The sequence below is a fragment of the Nanorana parkeri genome, unplaced genomic scaffold (assembly GCF_000935625.1).
Source record: "Nanorana parkeri isolate BGI_ZX_2015 unplaced genomic scaffold, ASM93562v1 scaffold953, whole genome shotgun sequence".
NCBI lineage: Eukaryota > Metazoa > Chordata > Amphibia > Anura > Dicroglossidae > Nanorana > Nanorana parkeri.
This window is the reverse complement of record NW_017307221.1, coordinates 168331-188566: the sequence shown is the minus strand read 5'-3', so window position 1 is coordinate 188566 and position 20236 is coordinate 168331. Positions and strand designations below refer to the sequence as shown.

The 20236-nt window shown below is 39.3% G+C and overlaps 1 protein-coding gene and 1 long non-coding RNA gene across 4 annotated transcripts in view; one reads left to right on the top strand and one right to left on the bottom strand.

Moving 5' to 3' along the window:
* FGF14 (fibroblast growth factor 14) overlaps nt 1–20236 on the top strand; it is a 481187-nt gene that overhangs the window by 453343 nt on the left and 7608 nt on the right. For all 3 annotated transcript variants that reach the window (XM_018566500.1, XM_018566498.1, XM_018566499.1), the window contains one exon: nt 13767–13965. In XM_018566500.1, coding sequence (XP_018422002.1) covers nt 13767–13965 — 199 coding nt within the window. The remainder of the gene's footprint in view (nt 1–13766; nt 13966–20236) is intronic.
* LOC108795280 overlaps nt 13463–20236 on the bottom strand; it is a 23046-nt gene continuing 16272 nt past the window's right edge. Inside the window, exons 3-4 of the long non-coding RNA XR_001941748.1 lie at nt 18965–18970; nt 13463–13473 (exon numbers count right to left, since the gene is read on the bottom strand). This is a non-coding gene — a long non-coding RNA (uncharacterized LOC108795280). The remainder of the gene's footprint in view (nt 13474–18964; nt 18971–20236) is intronic.

The window sequence follows — 20236 nt, the reverse complement described above, 5'->3', positions numbered from 1 at the left end:
TATATATATCTCCATATATTGGCCCGGGTTGACAACCTCTGGCAAAGCTGCTATGTTATCTTGTGCGCAGACATTCAAACATAAATGGTGCTTAAGTATAATGTACTTATCTCATTGGAGTGGAGGCTTTGTCCCATAAATTCTATTGTTGAGATAATCACAGGATAAGGCAGATAGAATCCAATTGTGAACTCTGTGATGTTCATATAGTAACATCAATAGCTGGAATCAGTCGTTTACCATGGTCGGAAAACAGCTGGCCACGCTTCAACCCTACGCATTTCACCCCAAACAGGGGGTTTGTCAGAGGGGAGTAGTCTGTTCTTTCTTTCAACACCTGTGATTTTTATATCCATTATTCGATCCATTTCCTGGAGCACTATTCCATTCTCTTCAAGTAAAGGAGAAACTACTTCTTTATTGTGCTCCAATTACATGCTCTTCATTCCAAGTATTCAATTTCTATCAAATTCGTTAATCAACCATAATTCAACAAAATATATATATAATGTACATAAACCGACACTCTCTTATATAGTGATCCCCAAATCTCCCACACAGAGATATTTTTAAATAGTGAATCTCATTCAGTGATTACATCTACTTCTTTAACATGCAATACAAGCATTAATGTATTTACTCCATAAATCTATTATTTTTCATAAAGGGAGATTCGAAGACTACTAGAGTATCGATTTATCAAATAGAACAGCAGACATGTAGATAGGACTCTACTATAAAAAACAACTGAAATTAACCATATCGTTAATCCCTGGCCCTTCATATGATCTAGCCTGTAGAAGGAATGTATCCCAATGACCCCCCGATTCTGCTTATGGCTCTCTCTGTAAAATAAATTTATCCCAATTACCCCCTGATTCTGCGTATGGCTCTCTCTGTAAAATAAATTTATCCCAATTACCCCCTGATTCTGCTTATGGCTCTCTCTGTAAAATGAATTTATCCCAATTACCCCCTGATTCTGCTTATGGCTCTCTCTGTAAAAGGAATTTATCCCAATTACCCCCTGATTCTGCTTATGGCTCTCTCTGTAAAAGGAATTTATCCCAATTACCCCCTGATTCTGCTTATGGCTCTCTCTGTAAAAGGAATTTATCCCAATTACCCCCTGATTCTGCTTATGGCTCTCTCTGTAAAAGGAATTTATCCCAATTACTCCCTGATTCTGCTTAAGGCTCTCTCTATAAAAGGAATTTATCCCACTTACCCCCTGATTCTGCTTATGACTTTTTACTTTGAGTTGGGTTTGAGGTTCAGAGTATATGGGGAAATTGTCCATCAAGCACTGGAAGATGGATTGGCGTGTTGGATGAGATCTTGATATTACCTAAATTGTAAAAAAAAAATAACTGTGGTTCTTCTAGTGCAGGAAATCGTCAAATCACAAATATGTGCAGAGTGCAAGTACATTTGTATGCAGAGCTGTAGAAGGAAATAACACAACATTGCAATAAAGCAGCCACTACAAAAACCATCAATAATTGATATTTTTCCCAGCTGATATATCAGAGGTCCCAAACCTGTGTCAGCCTTGAGTCACCTCCAAAGTGGTGGGGTTCACACAGAGGATGAAAATATTTAATTTGTTACAAAAACCAAGAGAATTAATACTAAATGCATTGATATTAATTGGCTTTCTCCACTTGGCTTATGAGAAATGAATGCTTCATCAATGATGTAAATAGACAGTTACTGAAGATTGCTAGCCTGTGTTTGGCGGACCACTGTATAAAGGAACACAGTTTATCTTTGGTTAGCTTTACCTATCTACATTAACCATCTAATTATGATTTTCTTTGCTTGTAGTAAGATCATTTTTGCAAGTGGCATTTTCTAAATGCATGTGTGACAAACTGAAAACATAGTATCAGCATTCCTACCTTCCTCTTCCACAATGGGTCTATTTTTATAACATTAATTAGCGCTGCACATGTTTCCTGTTTACCACTTTGACAGAGCGCCTCCATCTGTGTATTTTTCCAACTTTACACTCACGGTATCTTGCGTCTAAGCATTATATAGCTGCGTTTGCCAAGGTGTTTCTTTTCCTTAATTATGTTGTCACCATCAGGAATAAAGGCGAACTTGGTAACTATAATCATACTGAAGCAAAAATGGAAACATTCACAGCATGAATGAAAAGGGAGATGTAAAACTCTATACTTACCATAAAAAAATGAAATAAGTTTAGGGTTGTTAGCATGCAGTCCAGCATGATGTGCTAATAGCATTCAGCCATTCAGTTAATTAGTGCATTCAGCCAAAGTACATATAATAACATGTTCATTCCCATTTAAAGTAAATTTTGCAGTAGTGCCGTTTACTGCATTTACTATATAACGAGAGTGCCATTCACGGTACTCTGCAGTTTTTCCCAAATTGATGGTGCTGTTCACCACCCTATGTGTTGGCTATATATGTGTCAGAGCACATTGAAAACCACACAAGCATAGAGTGCTAGTTAAAAATACTTTATTAAGAAAAGTGTCCACAGGAGCAAGCAAAAATCATAAACAGGAAAAAGCCAAGGTCAGGAGCCGGAGTAGGTAGTCGTACAAGCCAGGTCAGGAATACGGAAATCCGCGTTGTCAGGAACCAGAGGAGAACATCAGCCAAGATCAGATCATACACGGAATCAGGATACACTGAGCAGCAGGAATGCACTAGCAGGAAAGACCACGCAAGGGCAAGGCCAGACTGGACTGAGTTGTTTAAATAGTGAGTGGAGTGACATCATCACTCAGAGACAGGAAACTCCCATCTGGCTTCTCAGATGATGCTCCCTGTTTGGCCTTAAGAGGGAGCCTGAGAGTAGTGAGCAACGTTACAGAGTCTGCTCAGACAAAGGAGAAATCACAGGTGGGTGAAATGGTAGCCAAGCCAAAATGCTGCAAACCAGTTAAGTCAGGGTGGAACCCTGACAATATGGAGTTTATGTTGCAATGGCAAACTTTGCTTTCTTAGAGGGTCATTCACTAAGTTGCCGAAGGTAGCCGAGTGAATAACCAAGCCAAAGTGAACTGAGCCGAAAGACGTTCGGCTATTCACTTTGGCTCAGTACGGCTGATTTCAGCCGTACATCGGCTAAAATCAGCTGTACAACGGCTGCCTTTGGTCAGCAGAAGTGCAGAAACCGTTCGACTCAGCCGATCCAACATCTGGAGCAGCTGAGCTGAATCTCCAGCAGTTCACTCACTGTTCTCAAAGGGGCCGAACAACATTGAGTACATAGCCGAATGCAACCGAGCGGCATTCGGCTCGGCTATTCTGCTCGGAGGCAGCGAGCAGAATGGAAAAGAAAAATTAAAAAAAAGTTTAAAAATGATTTAACTACATCCGGGCTGCAATATGTATATATAGTGGTTAAAACAAGAACACGGCTCCTGAGTATTCTCAGCCGAGCCGAAGCATATGCTCGGTATTTGCAAATAGCCTAATTTATCACGTGGGGACCTGACTTGTGATATTTTAGAGCTTAAGTTTCCAGGTTTAACCACCTGCAGCAGCCAATGCAAGAAGTCTTACTCCCCTGCTAGAATTATTAATTTGTTGTATGTTATGGAGAGTGCAGCATGGGGAAGGAGACAGCTGCAGTAAAAGCAGTTAAACTAAGGATAGAGTATCAGGTTTGAGATTTGACAACCTTGTCCCCAGTAATTTGAAGGTGAGATATTGCCACATGTATGTAAAACCAGTTATAGCAATTTAATAATGCTCTCATACATTGATGAAGCTGGAGCTAATTTGGTGTGAGTGAATAGGGTGTTTTTTTTAAAGGTTGACTCAACTTTGTAGTTTTAGTTTTAACTTTATAGTATCATTTTTATATAGTATTCCATATCTGTCTAGGGCCAACATTTTATTGCTTTACTGAGTACATAGAACTTCAGCTTCTGACACAGAGGTTCCTACAGTCTAATGTACTTATAAGACTCATACATGATGTATGCTCACATTCACACACTAGGGACGATTTGGGTGAAATATCGATTAACCTCCTGATATGTTTTCAAGCTGTTGGAGGAAACCTCCGCTCCTAATTATGAAACTGAACCCAGAACCCCAGCACTGCAATATAAGAGTGCTAGCTTCTCTGCCACTACTTGTGATCAATATTTGGTAATAACAGTACTTTTCCTCTCAATGCTTTTCAATGTCATATACAGTAAATTGTAGTATTATGTACATTCCTATCTCATAAGTGATGATAGACATAGTGTGCGTGTATTAAGACATAGCTTAGTTTCTTATTTCTCCTGCTCTATAGAACATAAAATGTGATAATGCCCATTTATAAATCCAGCTTGGGACACTGGCAGCATTTGTGCTTCTCAAAAATCCCATCTGAAGAAAGAACTGTAGGTAAAGAATTGCTGTGAGATGGAATGACACTACATTAGCAGACATATATAAGCAGGATTGACACTGCATTATGAGGAATTCCCCACAGCAGTATCGAAGAAAAAACTACTCTACTATGGGTCACTTACTAGATTGAAGATATTCCTCAGGGTGTTAAAGATAAATTGACTAAGAAGAAAATTTCAAGCAAATGCAGATGTGGTTTGATGTGCAGTGACATTTACAATTCCAGCTGCTGGATTAAGGCAGCAATATTCAAACATGACTTAAAGGGGATATTAAAACAATGCAATAAACAAAGAATATTAATAAAGGCTGTTTCATCTATTTCCCTGTGTTCCATGAGCAGCTGAGCTTGAAAAATGCACATTATCAAGATATAATTGCCTGTCTGCAGTAGATCCTAATGGGCATGTGCAATCTGTGGCTCTTCAGTGATTGCATATGCCCAGGTACAAACCTGTGGCTGCAGTTCTTGGGTTTGCTGTAATCACAGCTACAACCAGACTTTTTTTGGGTCATCATGGTCTCTTAAGAGTTTAAATTCTATTGCGTATACAGTACCAATGGTCATTAGTAAATAACTGAAACCAGTATAATCAGGAACTTAAAGCACTATAGATTTAATAAGCTATATGCAACATCATTCTGTTACATGCAAAAAAGCAGCCCTGTCTGCCTGATGTAGTAATGATACAGAATAGTCGGTCATCCATGAATATACCTTCTGTTTTAAGGAGGCAATGCTGTACTCATATATTCATATTAGGAGATAATGGGAAAGTAAGCAGACTTGGCTAGCCAAGGTGGGTTGTGTATATGCTCCTACATGGGAGCTTTTGATTCCTCCCCTGATACATTTTGCATTGAAGTCTACATAATACATTTATTTAATTGTTATTGGTAAACAGCCTTGACATGAAGTTTTAATTGTAATTGTAAAAGACTAAAACTGTGAGTGGGATATACATATGTTTAATGATGGGCATTGCACTCAGATAAGAGTAAAAACTGCCCGGGTGCACTCATTGCAAGTAGACACAAATGGTCCAGTGGAACAGGCACTTGTTCATGAACATAGATTGACCAATATATCTATGTATGTTGCTTGAATATAAGACTCGTGAGTGCCTCTTCCACTGGACTATATATATATTATGCAAAAATGTAGTAAAATTGGTTACCCAGAGAACCTCAATAAAGTCCAACCTCCGAAATATCTACATGTCCTGTGTGTTCCCTCCTTCAAAAGAGAAAGTTAAAGTAGATCTATGAGGTGAGTGATTTCCACTCATCCTCATAGTTACAGCCGACCTGTGACAAAGAAGTCACAGGTCAGCTCTATTGATCCGAAAGTGAGCAGAAACATGCACTGATCTGCTCACTTCCCAATCATCTCCCTGTAGTGAGCAGTGACTGTCAGTCACCACTCTCCGCAGGGATTACCCCTACCCTTTCAATCCTCCAGCGCTGACTGGAGGGATGGACGGGGGAGGGGGCGGGCACAGCTGGCTCTGCCTCTAGATAGTTAGAGCCAGCTGCCACTCACGCAGCTGGGTGGATCTCGACATGTCGGGATCCATCCCGGCTGCGGTGCTCACAGTATATCGCGGGCAATAGTCACGGGAGGATGCTAGTATATGTCCCCCTGTGACCCAAGAGAACTATGGGGAAAAACACTTACCCCACAGTTCTTTTAAGCTGGTGATACACTGCTACTGACTCGGCTGAAATTTGAGCATGGACAAAAGTCATTTGTTCAACTGAATTCTGTTGAAAGAGCTGGGCCAAAATTGACAGCTGAACAGTGACTGTAACCAATCAGCTGCAGTCACTGTTGGGTATTCTGACAGACACAGGCTGTCAGGATACAATAGCCAGCAGGGGATATTTTACCATCCATGCAGTGTATGACCAACTTTAGAGGTTAAAAAGTACTGTCCTATTGCCCCCTTTATGAACTTGTCAATGTGTACATTTATAGCAGGGGTGCCCATTAGGTAGATCGTGATCTACCAGTAGCTCTCAAAGCTGATGCTGGTAGATCACGAAGGGTGTGAATGGTGGCCCCTTTATTCCATTTTGGTATATTTATTTAGCTGTGCACACATGATTACCTATTAGTCTGAGTCTTCTGAGCCAAGCTCCCTGACACCTTTCTGGTGGATACTAGTGGTTGAAGTGCTATGTATTACATCAAAGAATATTAGTTTACACAGCCTGTTGCACTGCACTGTTTGCAAAATACAGCAAGGTGAGCCAGGAGAGAGAGCGGCGAGAGACAGACAGGAGAGAGAGCAAGGAGAGACAGCCAGGAAAGAGAGAGAGGAGAGACAGCCAGGGGAGAGAGCAAGGAGAGACAGCCAGGAGAGCGAGGAGAGACAGCTGGAGAGAGAGAGCGAGGGAGTGTTTTTTTCATTGGTAGATCTCATGTAGCTCGTCATTTGAAAAGTAGATCTTAACACAAAAAAATGTGGGTATCCCTGATTTAGAGCATAGTGACCAGTTCTCTTAAAAAATCATCTAATTCCTGAATGGGCAAAGTGACAGCTTTAGTTTAAAGTTACGCAACACTTACACCTTAAAAATGCATTCAAGTACCCTAACTATTAACAAAAATGTATCTTATTTGTGTATCACTCAGCTGTAAATCCTCAAATCATCTCTGAATTTGTGCTGACACTGTCCTTCCTTCTGGAGGGTGGCTACTTTTGTTCCCCATGGTACCTGTGTGTGTTGTAAAGTAGCCACCGCTCCAAGCTCACTCCTGTGATGGACTAAAATCTCACATTTAGTTGACTAATTTGTAATGAGATTTTAGTCCATCAGTGGAGTGAATTTGGAGCGGTGGCTACTTTACAACACACACAGGTACCGTACATTTTTAAGGTTTAATTACTGAGTATAGTGTCACTTTAAAGTAAGCTATATCTATATATGTCACAGACAAATGTGGACCCATTATTTCTTAGGGAACTTACCTTTTTCCATTATCTTGTTATCTGCCAGAAAAATGATCTGAATTATAAGTTTCCCGTTAAGGAAAATTATGGAAATCTTAGACTGCTAATTAAAATAGGAATCTGGAAGTTAATTTCCTTCTGATGGTGTATTAAGGTGTTTCAAATAATTATGAATACATCATATGATTAATTTTGTCTCCTTTGATTAGGCAAAACAGTTTGTTTCTAAAAATATCTGTTCATCAATCAAAGTTTAGAAAAATATAAAATTGCTTTAATCTGATTCCTTTAGGATAAGAAGAAAACGGAGATCTTTTTTTAATCGTTATTCTGTATAATAAACATTACTAGCTATTAAGCTGATCAGGCACATCTGTGGTGGTAGGTTTCATCTGACCACTGAATAATAATTCTTTCAATTCTTTCAGAGAGTGCTTTCTGTAAACATGCATGCCTGGATTGTCCCACTGTACTCGGTTACTCGGTTACTGTCCCACTGTACTCGGAGAATATCCAGACACCTCTAGCGCTGGCTTATAACTGGCTTCCCAGAGGTTGCTCATCCGCGTATGGTGTCTGGTACAGTCTGATAGCCTTCAGAGACTTTGGAATCGTCACCCAGTCCTGCTGAAATTCCACAGGCTGTGGCAATTACTCGGCTATCCTAGCATAAAGCACTAAAGGGCATTTTCACTAACAGGAAAAGGTATATGCGTTTTATGTGTATTTAGCTGTTTTCCTGGAGTTCAAAGTTAAATGTTTCAGAATATTCTTATTGTATCTTGTAGTTCTGTCATATCTGACATTTTTATATTACATATCTGTAAACGAATCAAAGGCAAGAACCTTTCAGCAGACTGGCCCAAAGACTGAGGGGAGGGCTTCCGATGATTCCAATGCTGAGCGTGCAGTGCGGCTCTTGCGCACACCGGCCCATTCGGTATTTGTCTTCCGAGTACGCCACTAACTCGCCAAAAATCGTACGAAAATTGTAGGTTTTCAAGCATGCTCGGAAGACAAAAGACGTGCGACCGTACAGTAGAAACGGTCGCACGCCTTCCATACACCTGCCGATTATCGTACTGTAATCGGCAGGTGTATGGGCACCTTTTATAAGCTGCTTGTTACTTGTTTTAAAAAAATGCAGCTGTCAATAAATGAGAAGGGAGATCAGAGGATAGGACTGTGAGAGGCCACACGGTTCTGTGCAGTGATAGACATGCATTATGACATACTAAGAGGCAGGTGTGGAATGCCTATGAATGCCTATGACCTATGAGCTGTTCAACCAGCAGAACTGAAGCCAAGAGGCCATAAAGAATCCTAGGTCCTGCACATGAGCTAGAAAAGTCACAGGCTTGAGAGTGTGCTTATATGCACTATTTTTAACTTGCAGTTGCAGAATGTTTGCATTAAAAAAAATTAGTTCTGCCTTAAAAACATTCACAATCAATAGGATACTCATAATGTCAGTGATAAAAAGGAACACCAGAGCAGCTGAAAATTAGCAAAATTGGGTTTTTTTTTACCCCGCTGGCTGTCAAAATACCTGAACAATCTGATTGGATGCAGGCATTTTACAGGTGTTTTGAGAGTCAGCAGGGCCAACTAGAAAGGTACAGAAGCTTGGCCCAGTGGGAGATTTCTCCATCCACACAGTTTAGCGTAGATGGAGGAATCTGTTGCACTTTTTCCATCTGACCACAGAAAATCTGCAGAAAATCTATAGGTGTGTATGCCCAGCTTTAGTGGTACTGAGCTGCCATGAGGATAGAGTGTGCAGTATGGACACTCCAACCTCAGAGCTGGCCTCCATCTCCATGTGAGACATCCACGTACCTGTTTCATTCTGAGAGGCAGGTGTGGGATGCCTATGACCTCTGAGCTGTTTCTAACAGGTATGTGAATTTGTCAAAAACACCGGCATATGATGTGTGGAAGAATAACAGGATTTTTAAAGTGTCTACAACCCTCTTTATAAATTCCAGGGATTGTATTCTACAAGTTAATTTGCTAAATTCACCACGTGTCCTAGAGGTGGCCAGAAGACGGAAACAGAATAAGGAAAAACGTATCCCCATTTATACATAACCATGCTGCCTGGTGGTAAATAAAGCCCTGCATACCTACCTTTCATCAGTACATGTATTTGTACTTCATATACCAGTGCTTTCATATTTTAGGTGAAAATGTATTTTCAGACAAATAGGTGGCAGCACAGGTGGAATGTGACGTGTTTAATCTAGAATCTTGGACTGATGAAATGACAACTTTCTTCAGTGCATATAACGGGAGAGCATCTGTCATATACAGCTCAGCTGCAGTCATCAATGGCACATTGTCAGCACAGCTCCAAGTAATGCAGTTTGGGCTTTATAATCTGTATCTCCCAGTCTGTATTAAATTTGTGACACACTATATCATAAGCACACAATTTAAAACAACATATTTCTTACATCCTTTGTCATTTTAATAGCTCATTCTTAAAAAAAAAAAACTTTGATGGATCTTTGACATATAAATAAACACAAGGAAAACTTGATTTGGCAAGGACATCATCCCACAAAGAGGCCATCATCTGCCCAGGAGGGCAGGCCATCACTGACTTATTACTGGTCCACTCTGCTTGGGTTGCTGCTGTAATTTCACCACCACAAAGCTTGATTGCTTTCGCCATTTCCTAGATATTAAAAGCTACTTATTTTTTTATAGATGCAGTGGACTGTGACGCAGAATTGACAGAGAAATGTATTAAACTGTGACTGAATATGATGTTGATATAGTGAAACTGATGCACTGTAATTTCCCTTTGAAAACTGATAGGTGAAAACCCATGTTTATATGAAATTAATCTACTGTAAATAAGGATTTCATATGTTGCCTTTGATAGGCTTTCATTCAACAGGAAAGAATGGCATAAGGCATCTTAAATTATCAGCATGCGGTAGTTCTTCTGTTTTTCTGTCTAAATGGAAATAACATGAAGATTATATTCTGATGTTTTTTTTCATAATGTGAATTTAAGGGGGCCTGTCGCCAAGCATTAAGGAATGAGTCAATCCAAGAAGTGATATTTCAGTTGTTAGGGTCAATACGGGCAAGTCGTTTTATTTGCTGAATTGGTATATCTTCTGGGGCTCTCTTATGGATCGGAGATGAAAACATCTCTTTCCAGAATTCCAGGTTCTGCCTTTTTTTTAATGGTCTTTAAAAAGATAATGAAGGTTCAAGCTGCATTCTCCATATAACATTAAAGAGAATCTGACACTTTTCCCATTCAGAGGGGTCTATTCACAAAGCATGCCGAGGGCAGCCAAGTGAATGACCGATCAGAAGTGAAGTGAGCCGACCACTGTTCGGCTATTCACTTCAGGCTGGTACGGCTGATTTCAGCCGCTGTACGGCTGAAATCAGCCGTACATCGGCTGGCTTCGTGTGGCTTCGGATCAGCCGAACATGCTCAGCATGTTCGGCTGACCCGAAGTGCAGAAGGAGTTCGACTCAGCTGATCCAACATCTGGATCGGCTGAGCCGAACCTCCGGCAGGCTTCACACTGCTGTTCGGGCTATTCTGAAAGATCCCGAACAGCAGTGAGAGAATAGCCGAATGCCGCCGAGCGGCATTTGGCTCGGCTGTTCTTCTCGGTCCCTCAGAGGCACCAAGCAGAACAGAAAAAGAGTGAAAAAAGTAGAAAAAAGTTAATAGAAAACCATTGTGACAGCTAGCTCTGCAAAAGAGGGCGGGTACAATGCTAGTTTACTATTGGCTATTGCAAATTGAAATAGCCAATAGTAAACTCTCTACGGCCAGATCCTTCGGCAGCTTTGTGAATAGACCCCAGAGTCTCTTATTAGCCCATCCTCCAACCCACTTATACTCACATTCACTGCCTTCCTATGCTGCTCTGTTCCTTTGTCAACGCCAATAGCTAAGCCCTCATGTAAGCTCGATATCGGATGGTGTCAGTGCTTACACATGTTAATGACTTCTTCCTTACAAGACAGTGTTCAGGCTTGGAAATTGGCCGATTAGGTCCAAGCAATGCATCCTGGGAAGGGGTCACTCACTTCCTCACACATGAAAGCTCTATTTCTCCAGAGTTGGGACCAAACGGCAAAGGTCAGTATGTGTTATTACGAATCTTTGTCATTTTACCCTGAATGAGCAAAGTGACAAAGGCTCTTTAAAATTGTAAATTCAACTGTAATAACCCTTCATGATGGCTGTGGGAAAACCTTTAAACATCAATACAGACATTCCACTTACAGAAACATCATACAAATGAAAGTATAATTTTTATTGTACAAGGTTTTGTGAAGCACTTGCCTTTTACAGTGTATGTGTGTATATATATGTGTATATATATATTTATTTCAGTTTCACTCTGAAAGCCTAATTTAATCTAGTGTAATAATATGATTATTGTAGGAAAGAGCCTTCTTCTTGATTGTCATATAAGGTGCATTTTTCACTTTCTATGCTAGGCTTCTAATAGTTAGCTGATCAACAACTAGTAGAAGAGTACACTCCATTACATAGAGTACATTATTGCTAGATCTCACCAAAGCTGGAGAAGGAAAAAAGCTGTTGCATATATCAGCTAGTCTGATTACGGTTAACATTTTTGTATTACATTTTGGCAGATGATCTCAGGCGCCTGATTGGTTGCTATGCAAAAGAGTTTCCTTGCTCTCATTTTTCATTTTTATAAGTCAGGCCAAAAGCAGTTTGTATTGTAAATACTAAGGCTTGTGCCTTAGTGTTATGATGCCTCCAATTGACTACACACTATAGTAAAAGAACACATTTATATAAAAAAGAAAAAGGACACTTTGAGGTCCACTGGGCATACCTAACCTACTTGGCGTGCATGAAATGTGGCCAGTAATGAATGGGGTTTAAAGACAAAGCTTGCAAAATGCAAGCTTTACTATTGTTAATACAATCAGTGTTTTTCCCTTCTATTGCTTATGTTATGGTTAGAATGAGCTGTCATTTCTTTTATTGTGTATTCTTTTGTATAGGTCGTATATTTAAGTTTTATACATGTTAAGTGGCCTCAACTGGCCAATAGCGGTCCTCATATCTGTGGACACCAGCAAATCGTGCCAGACTAAATTACTGTTCTTGGCAGAAATAACGATTGGCCTTGATGGAAATTTGTGACAGATTGTGCCTCTGGTGTCTGGTTGCCTTACTTCGCCCTTCCTTTATCCTTCCTTTATTGGAAATAAACATCCATGCTTGACTTGACTTGTGTGCACGTTTATGTGATGGTCTGAAAATAAAATCTTCTGATGTGCAGATTGTATCCACTTGTCCGATAACCCTCTAATGTCTATGGCTAGCTTTAGATGCTAGGGACAAATCCCTAAAAACAGCATACGGCATACATACAATCTCAAAGCTATCATACTATAGTGCTGAATGATTAAGGCTGACATATTTTTATAACCCAAGTAAAATGCACCTATTTAAGAAGAAACTTAGTGTTTGATTTGCTGGGTAATTAGCAGCAGTAAATTTAAAAGCTCACATTTAATAAATATATGAGGAGGCAATAAAAACTACAGAGTCTAACTTGCTCTTTTAGTTCACGCAGCTTAATTTCCAGGTTGGATAAGAAGTGCAGCAAATGGAGGCGTTCATTTGATATAAGATGGTGACTGCTATTCTTCTGTATTGTCATTGAATGCTGGAGAAAGAGAAATAAGAGTGTTGGAGGAGAAACATGTTTTACTTGCATATGCCGCAATACTGATGAAAAATTATATTCTCTTTATGATTTGAAAACATTTCATAACTGTGGCCAGGCTACAGGCTTTCACATTCATATCAAGCAATAAACAAACTTTAAAACAAGCCCTCACCATATGTGGCTACAAGCACTGTGGAGTAACTATGTTTTCAAAGCTAACAGCTAAAGTCTGCCTAAGCCAGTTTAACTTACATTGCTTCCCCTCCCAGCAGTGACTTGGCAACCTTCTAGCTTTCTAATCTTTAATATAAACACAGAGCAGATGGTTTTGGAGGGGGAACAGGGTCGGCTGAGCTACTGAGACAAAAACATTTGAATTACTTTAGTGCTTCTGCTCTTAACTTTGAGGATGAATTGCTCCCCAGAACCTCCAAATACAGAGGTCAGTGAGGGTTTGCATTAAAGCTCATTTCCTGTTTTTTAGGAACGTGTAAATACTCCAATGGGCATAGTCTGGCTACAGGTTCACTTTAACATTTTCAGATCTCAACTGGAAATGTAGAAATTGATGTGTATAATGTTAAGCAAATTCATTTGTTAGGAGGCAGTATATGTATTTAACTGGGGGAACTAACAGAAAAAGTTTAATTCATTATGAAAAAGTCTTGTGAAACATATTCCACATCAGGCTTACACATTTATCTTTTTTTTTTTCTCTTAGGAACTTTTTACTCTGGAATGCAAGTTTAAAGAGTCTGTGTTTGAAAACTATTATGTCATATACTCATCTATGATATACAGACAGCAAGAATCAGGTAGAGCCTGGTTCTTAGGTTTCAATAAAGAAGGCCAAGTCATGAAAGGAAACAGAGTAAAGAAAACAAAACCAGCAGCTCATTTTCTACCTAAGCCATTGGAAGGTAAGGGCCATATATTTATATATTCATGCATGGTTGTTTACACCATCTATAATTACATTTAATTGCAGGGCATCTTAAAGCAGACCTTTACACTCAAAAATCAAATTCTACTAATGCATCCCTCTACATATGAAGATTAACAATAACATAGACATGTCAGGTTTAAAATGATGTGATTTTTAAATACTTACACTTGCAGAGCATTCACGTCCTGCTTTGAAAGGGCAAATTACTTCAGTTTGCCAAAACAATGCACACTGGGATTGCCTTGTCATCAGCAGAGCATTGCTGGGAAATCTCATCTTTAATCTCACGAGATCTCAGGGAAAGACGAGATGATGTGCATGGTCACATGTCTAGTCACGTGCCAGAAATCAAGGAAGTAAAAGGAGATCTAGTAATCTGCCCTTAGTAAACATGGTAACTGTCAGAAGACTAGGGAAGAAAAGAGAAATAAGGTATGCAAAGAATACGAAGCCTGCAATTATCAAGAAGTATGTGTTTGTAGATTATCATTACTAAGCATAGAAGGTGTGTTTGTTGTTATTTTAAAGATATGGGAAAGGTCCGCTTTAAGTAACTTGTATATTTATAAACTGCTCCCTTTTAGAATAATTTTAGTAGATGATAGATAATATGCATCATCATGCAAAATTGGTAATAGCTGAAATTATGTACCAGCAAGGGAACCATTAATTACAGCATACTATGTGTCACATGTCATCTTTGCATGGTCAAATTATTATTTTGTGCCAGCAAGGGATTACAGCACCCCATGTGTCATGTGTCATCTTTGCCAAGTCACATAATTTAAAATGTCTGAATAAAGACGTATCTCTGTTGCCCATGGTGAATACTCAGCTTCTGCAGTGAGCACCACAGATAATACTTTTTTGTAAGCTTTTTCGGTTATATGACCCAGTGTTCGTATTGGAAAATATTCTATTCTCTTTAATTCTACTGGAAAGGATGAAGCTTCATAAATGCATGTAGTATCTCTTGTTCAGAATTTACAAAATTGTCTTACGTCTGGATGAGTTCTTTTAACCCCTCTCCTTATTTTATCTTGCGATATGTTTCTCCTAATAAAAATTTTCAATTCACAAGCGTAAATACCACTTATGAGTTTTTACCCTTCCCTACTCTATCCAAAATGTCAAAAAACTATTTACACACCTATCAGGTTATTTTTGTGCTGTTGGTGTCCCTCACTTCCTTTCTTGCAGACAAAAAAGGGAGTAAGGAAATCTCCCCAAAGTGAGGTGAATCCACATCTTTGAGAGTTGTCACCAGAACACTTGTCTCGATTAAAAGATTACTTCCCACCTCTTGCTCTTATGACAGCTCTAAAATGTTGAATTTTCCATTCCTTTCTGTCTCTTTGACAATGGCCACCATACCAAAATGAGGGGTCTGTCCCTTAGGTGGTGGGAGAGGAGCAAAAATACATTCGCATTACTCCCATTTATGTTTACGAGGTTTACATCCCCATGTTTCAGTTTTTGTACTACCAATGTGCTTGTTTGCCCCATGTGATCGCAATAAAGTTAAGTGAAAAGAAGGATGAAAAATAAAGTTTAATAAAATCGATGAACACCCCCAAAAAGTTAAAGGCCCCGTCCCCATGTACACATACATATGAATGTAAACGTCACCCGTTGGGTGCAGCTATGTATTAAAATAGCAATTGCATCACACTTGTTAGGTATTGCTGCACAAACTAGAGTAAGAGCAACAATTCTGGTGCCATCGTTCATTGTTAACTCTGAATTGATGAACTCTACGGGCTTTTAAAGCATTGTCTATGGACGATTTTGGGTATCATACATGTTTGCTATTTATTTACTTGGCACAATCTCATCTTATATAATCTACAAAAAAATGACTATTAGATTGTGTTTGTGAGCATTACAATTAATTTGAAAGCATTTTTTTCTGAAATTTTGGGTTTCATAAACAGTTGCGCTAATATTGCGTGACATAAATAATTGCAACCATCACCATTGTATTAAAAGAAAAAAAGAGAAGCATCAACTTGTGCAAGCTGGTCTAGGGAGAGTGGAATAGGTAAAATCTTAATAAAAATTCTGATCCAGTAACAATAGTGAGGGGAATCCTATACAGCACTGATCCTGCAGCTCAATCAATAGGATAGGAAACAATCAATATAGTACAACTAGAAGACAATAAATCAAGGTCAGATCAGTAACACAAAGTCATTTTATGGAAAGAAAAAGTAATGCACTCACAAGTATTTTAAAAGATAGCAAGTGGAAGGCCTATTTGGTCCATTCATAATTGTCTGCAGTATGATTCCATGTAAGAGGCACAAGGTAAAGAGAGTGGTGTGTCATTCAGTGGAGCCAGGTTCTCATGTGATCAGGGAGTACAGATGACTCCATAAAGCAGGGGCTGCCTCTTCCTCATTCCCTCTGTATGGGGATGTCCCTGCAAGTTGCTTCCGGGTTGCTGGAGTCAGGCATTGCTTGACAGTGCATTTCGGAGGTTGACCTCCTTTCTCAAACTTGCAGGGATATCCCAGTGCAGAGGGAATGAGGCAGCCCCTCATCTGTACTCCCTGATTATATGAGATTCTGGCTCCACTAAATGACATCATATCGTTTTGGTGAATTTTATGTAATCTTCAGGCTGAAAAATGTACATTTTAATATGTGAGCAAAGAAAAAAAATGCTTCTGGCAGTGAAAGGTTTAACTGTTGCTTGGGCACCTACATTAAATCTCTTCTTGAATAAACTGATGTTTTTCAATTGGGCTGGACTAAGACAATCTTGTGGATGGAATTTGGACGCAAACAATCTTTGTGGTGTGAAATGTATTAACACTTTGCCATCTCTAACTAAGCAAAAAGTTATACAAATTTTTGCATTAACCTCTTGGTTTATTATTGGTTTGTTTTTGGAACAGTTTCCATTGACCCCTCCGGTCCTGCTTCTGTCTCCCCTTAAGACGTCTCCTCAGTGCGCCCTGAATTTTGTTTAATTTAGGACTTCATGACATTGGCTGGCTACTGCTGGACATTCCATTTAGTTATTATTATTCATATGTAATTGCATCCTATTTCCATGGTTGCACCTTCCTTTTCTTTCTCTCTAATGATTAATCTGTTTACTGTGCTATTTGATGGATTGTGACACTGGTAAACATTTTTCTATCTTCTATAAAAAAAAAAATTGGAATAATAATAAAAAATATCAATGACAGTGTTATAACAGCTCAGGTAAAACATTACTACCTACAGGGCAAGCTAACTAAGGCATGGTATGACATCTTGGTGATTGACAGATATAAGTTATGTAAGGTGCGGTATCAATAAAATAACCACTGAACAGTTTAAACACAATGTTGTGAATTCTCAGTTGACAACTTTATTGAAACATATATCTCAAACTAAATAACAATAATTTATCTTTCAAAACCCAACACCAATAAAAATTGTTAACCTGGTAAGGACTATAACTTGTTTTAGGATTTTACTGCTAGCTATATAAGAGGGAAAAATTATATCCCCTTTGTGTTTAATGGTAACAAAAAAAAAAATGCTAAAAGACAAATCACATTTTTCAAACATAGGAGGTTTTTAACTTTTGCCTGTGTCCCAGGTAGGGAAGTTTCCCTCCACTTCCTGTTCCAGAGACACCTGACAACACACTGAAACAAAGGGTGTTACCAGGCAAGTAATATGAAGGAAAAAAGGGGAAAATGCAAGGTATAAAGCCTCTTAAAGCTCATTTTCACCTTTGCGGAAGTATTTAAAAAAAAAAAAAAAAACATAAGCACACAGAAACTTACTTTTTTGTGCTCTTCATCTCCTCATGGCTATGTGCTTTGCAAACAGTCTGTCTAAATTAATACTCTCTCTAGGAGCTCTCTCCCCCGATTTGTTAGTATTAGTATTCATAGTGGCATCCCCCCCACACACACACACCCTCGGTCAGTGCATTGTGACCTGGAAAGGCAGAGCTGATGTGCATTCATCTTTTTTAAATGAATATATTCAGTATTTACAGCATGTCACAATTTTTTGGTTAAAACAAATATACATGTTCAGCTGCTTTGTGGAGAGTTGCATAATGTTCCTGTAAACAAATCATCAGGTCTGGAATGAAAGCGAGAAAGACAGAAAATGTGAATATTTTTTTCCGATACCATGGCTCAGAGAACATCGACATTGACACTGGTGATTTGTCCGAATCAAATGTAAAACCTACAGAGCAGAAAACTCAGCTATCCTGATCTGATTAGGGGCTCAGCTGTCGGAGTCAGAATCTGCTGGGATAATACACTGGAAATTCAACTGACTTTGAGACCCCATTCACACTGAGCGACATGCAAATCGCGCGACTTTGAGCGACATTGAGCGACAAGCGACATTGAGCGACATGTCGCGACGTCTTCCTATTGGGCTGTATGCAATCAGGAGCAATATCGCTCAAAATCGCTCTAAAAAAGGGTCATGTAGAAGCGACAAGCTACCAGCGACGAGCTACAAGCGATATTGAGCGATATTGAGCGACATTGAGCGACGAGATGTGAACAGCTACATTGAAATGTATTGGTGAAGCTACATGGAGCGATATAGTGCGGAAATATGAGCGATATCGCTACAAAAATCGCGCGATAAATCGCTCAATGTGAACGGGGCCTGAGACTTAAATCTGTCTCACTGATACTTTAGGTGACCAAAATCAAAAACTTGGTGGAAATCAAAATGACAGGATTAATTATATATAAACATTATGAAGAAGTGTTGACCACCTCAGCATCAAGAATGCATTAGACATTATCTTAAATGAGTATTACTTTCTAGTATGAAGTTCCCACCCAAGTGTATAATGCTTATGTGGACAATTGTAACTACAGCTATAAAAGGACTCCAGTAAAGCATAGCTGCATTCTGACTCATACAGGTAGTACCAGCGCCATTTGACAGCTCAGTTAGGATAATGTTCTTGTTTATGTGATTCAATCAGCAGTGACACACAGCTAAAATGTTAGTGTTTCAGAAGGACACGTTTTTTTAGGAAACTATGTTGCATTTTTTGTTATTTTTGTAACATTTACCTGAAAATATGTGCCTTGCTTGCTGTTCCACATTTTGCCCATTTTATTTCAATTGCTTCCTCCAGTGCAAATCTGTAGAATAGTGAATGTTAAATACTTGTTTAGATAAGCTTAGTGCAGAAATATTTTTTTTCCATTTGGGAAAGACACTGCCCACAAATCTGCATTCAGAGAAAGGAAAAGAGATGCAGTGATTGTGCAGCACTCCTGAGCAGGAAGCACAACCTGCACATGTAATGAGTACCTATGTACAGCATTTGACATAAAAAAAGCAATTTGACTTGTGCTGCAGGGCTTTCTGCAAGAGAAATGTGGCAAGTAGGGTTGTAAATATAATGTGGGCCTAGAAGTATATGGATGATGCAGCACCTTGAAACAGAATGGGAAAGTGCACAGACTATATGATAAGAAAAATAAAACAAGGTGCAATGACCCTGTGCATTAACAGTAACATTTATTAGAAGATAAAAAGGCACCAGGGAAAGCAAATCTCCTGTCAGAGCCTGCAGGAGAGTAAGATGGCATCTAGCAACCTTCCAGGACCAGTGTCAGGGGTGCCTGTGTAACCAGGGAATTATGTTCTGAATTGCATCTGTAGAGAAGCGGCAGACCTTGTGTCGAGTGGTGGCATCCTCTTGGCTCCTGGCCTCCACTGCCGGGTTACAGGGTTTCCATGTCAACTCTTTTTGAGGAATTCTTCCTCTTCCTCAAGAGGCTTGAGAAAGGGAATCCCCCTTTCACTCCTGGGCAACGCTTCCGACTTACAAGGTTTCCATGGCAACCCATTTCAAGGTGTTCTCCCCCTTTCTCAAAAGGCTCCAGGTAAAAATGCAGCCCTGCTGCTGGCTACGGAGATGACATCTCTGCCTGCTGCATGCTCTGACAGGCGATTTGGGTGATTTGTGAGAGTATTTAACCTTCCGCTATAAGTGTTAATGTGAAAATAAAGAATAGGTGGCATTCATACAACGCTATAAGAGGCAAATCTGCAGTTTAAAAATCTCTCTCTCTCTCTCTCTCTCTCTCTATATATACATATATATATATATATTAACCTTCCGCTATAAGTGTTAATGTGAAAATAAAGAATAGGTGGCATTCATACAACGCTATAAGAGGCAAATCTGCAGTTTAAAAGTCTCTCTCTCTCTCTCTCTCTCTCTCTATATATACATATATATATATATA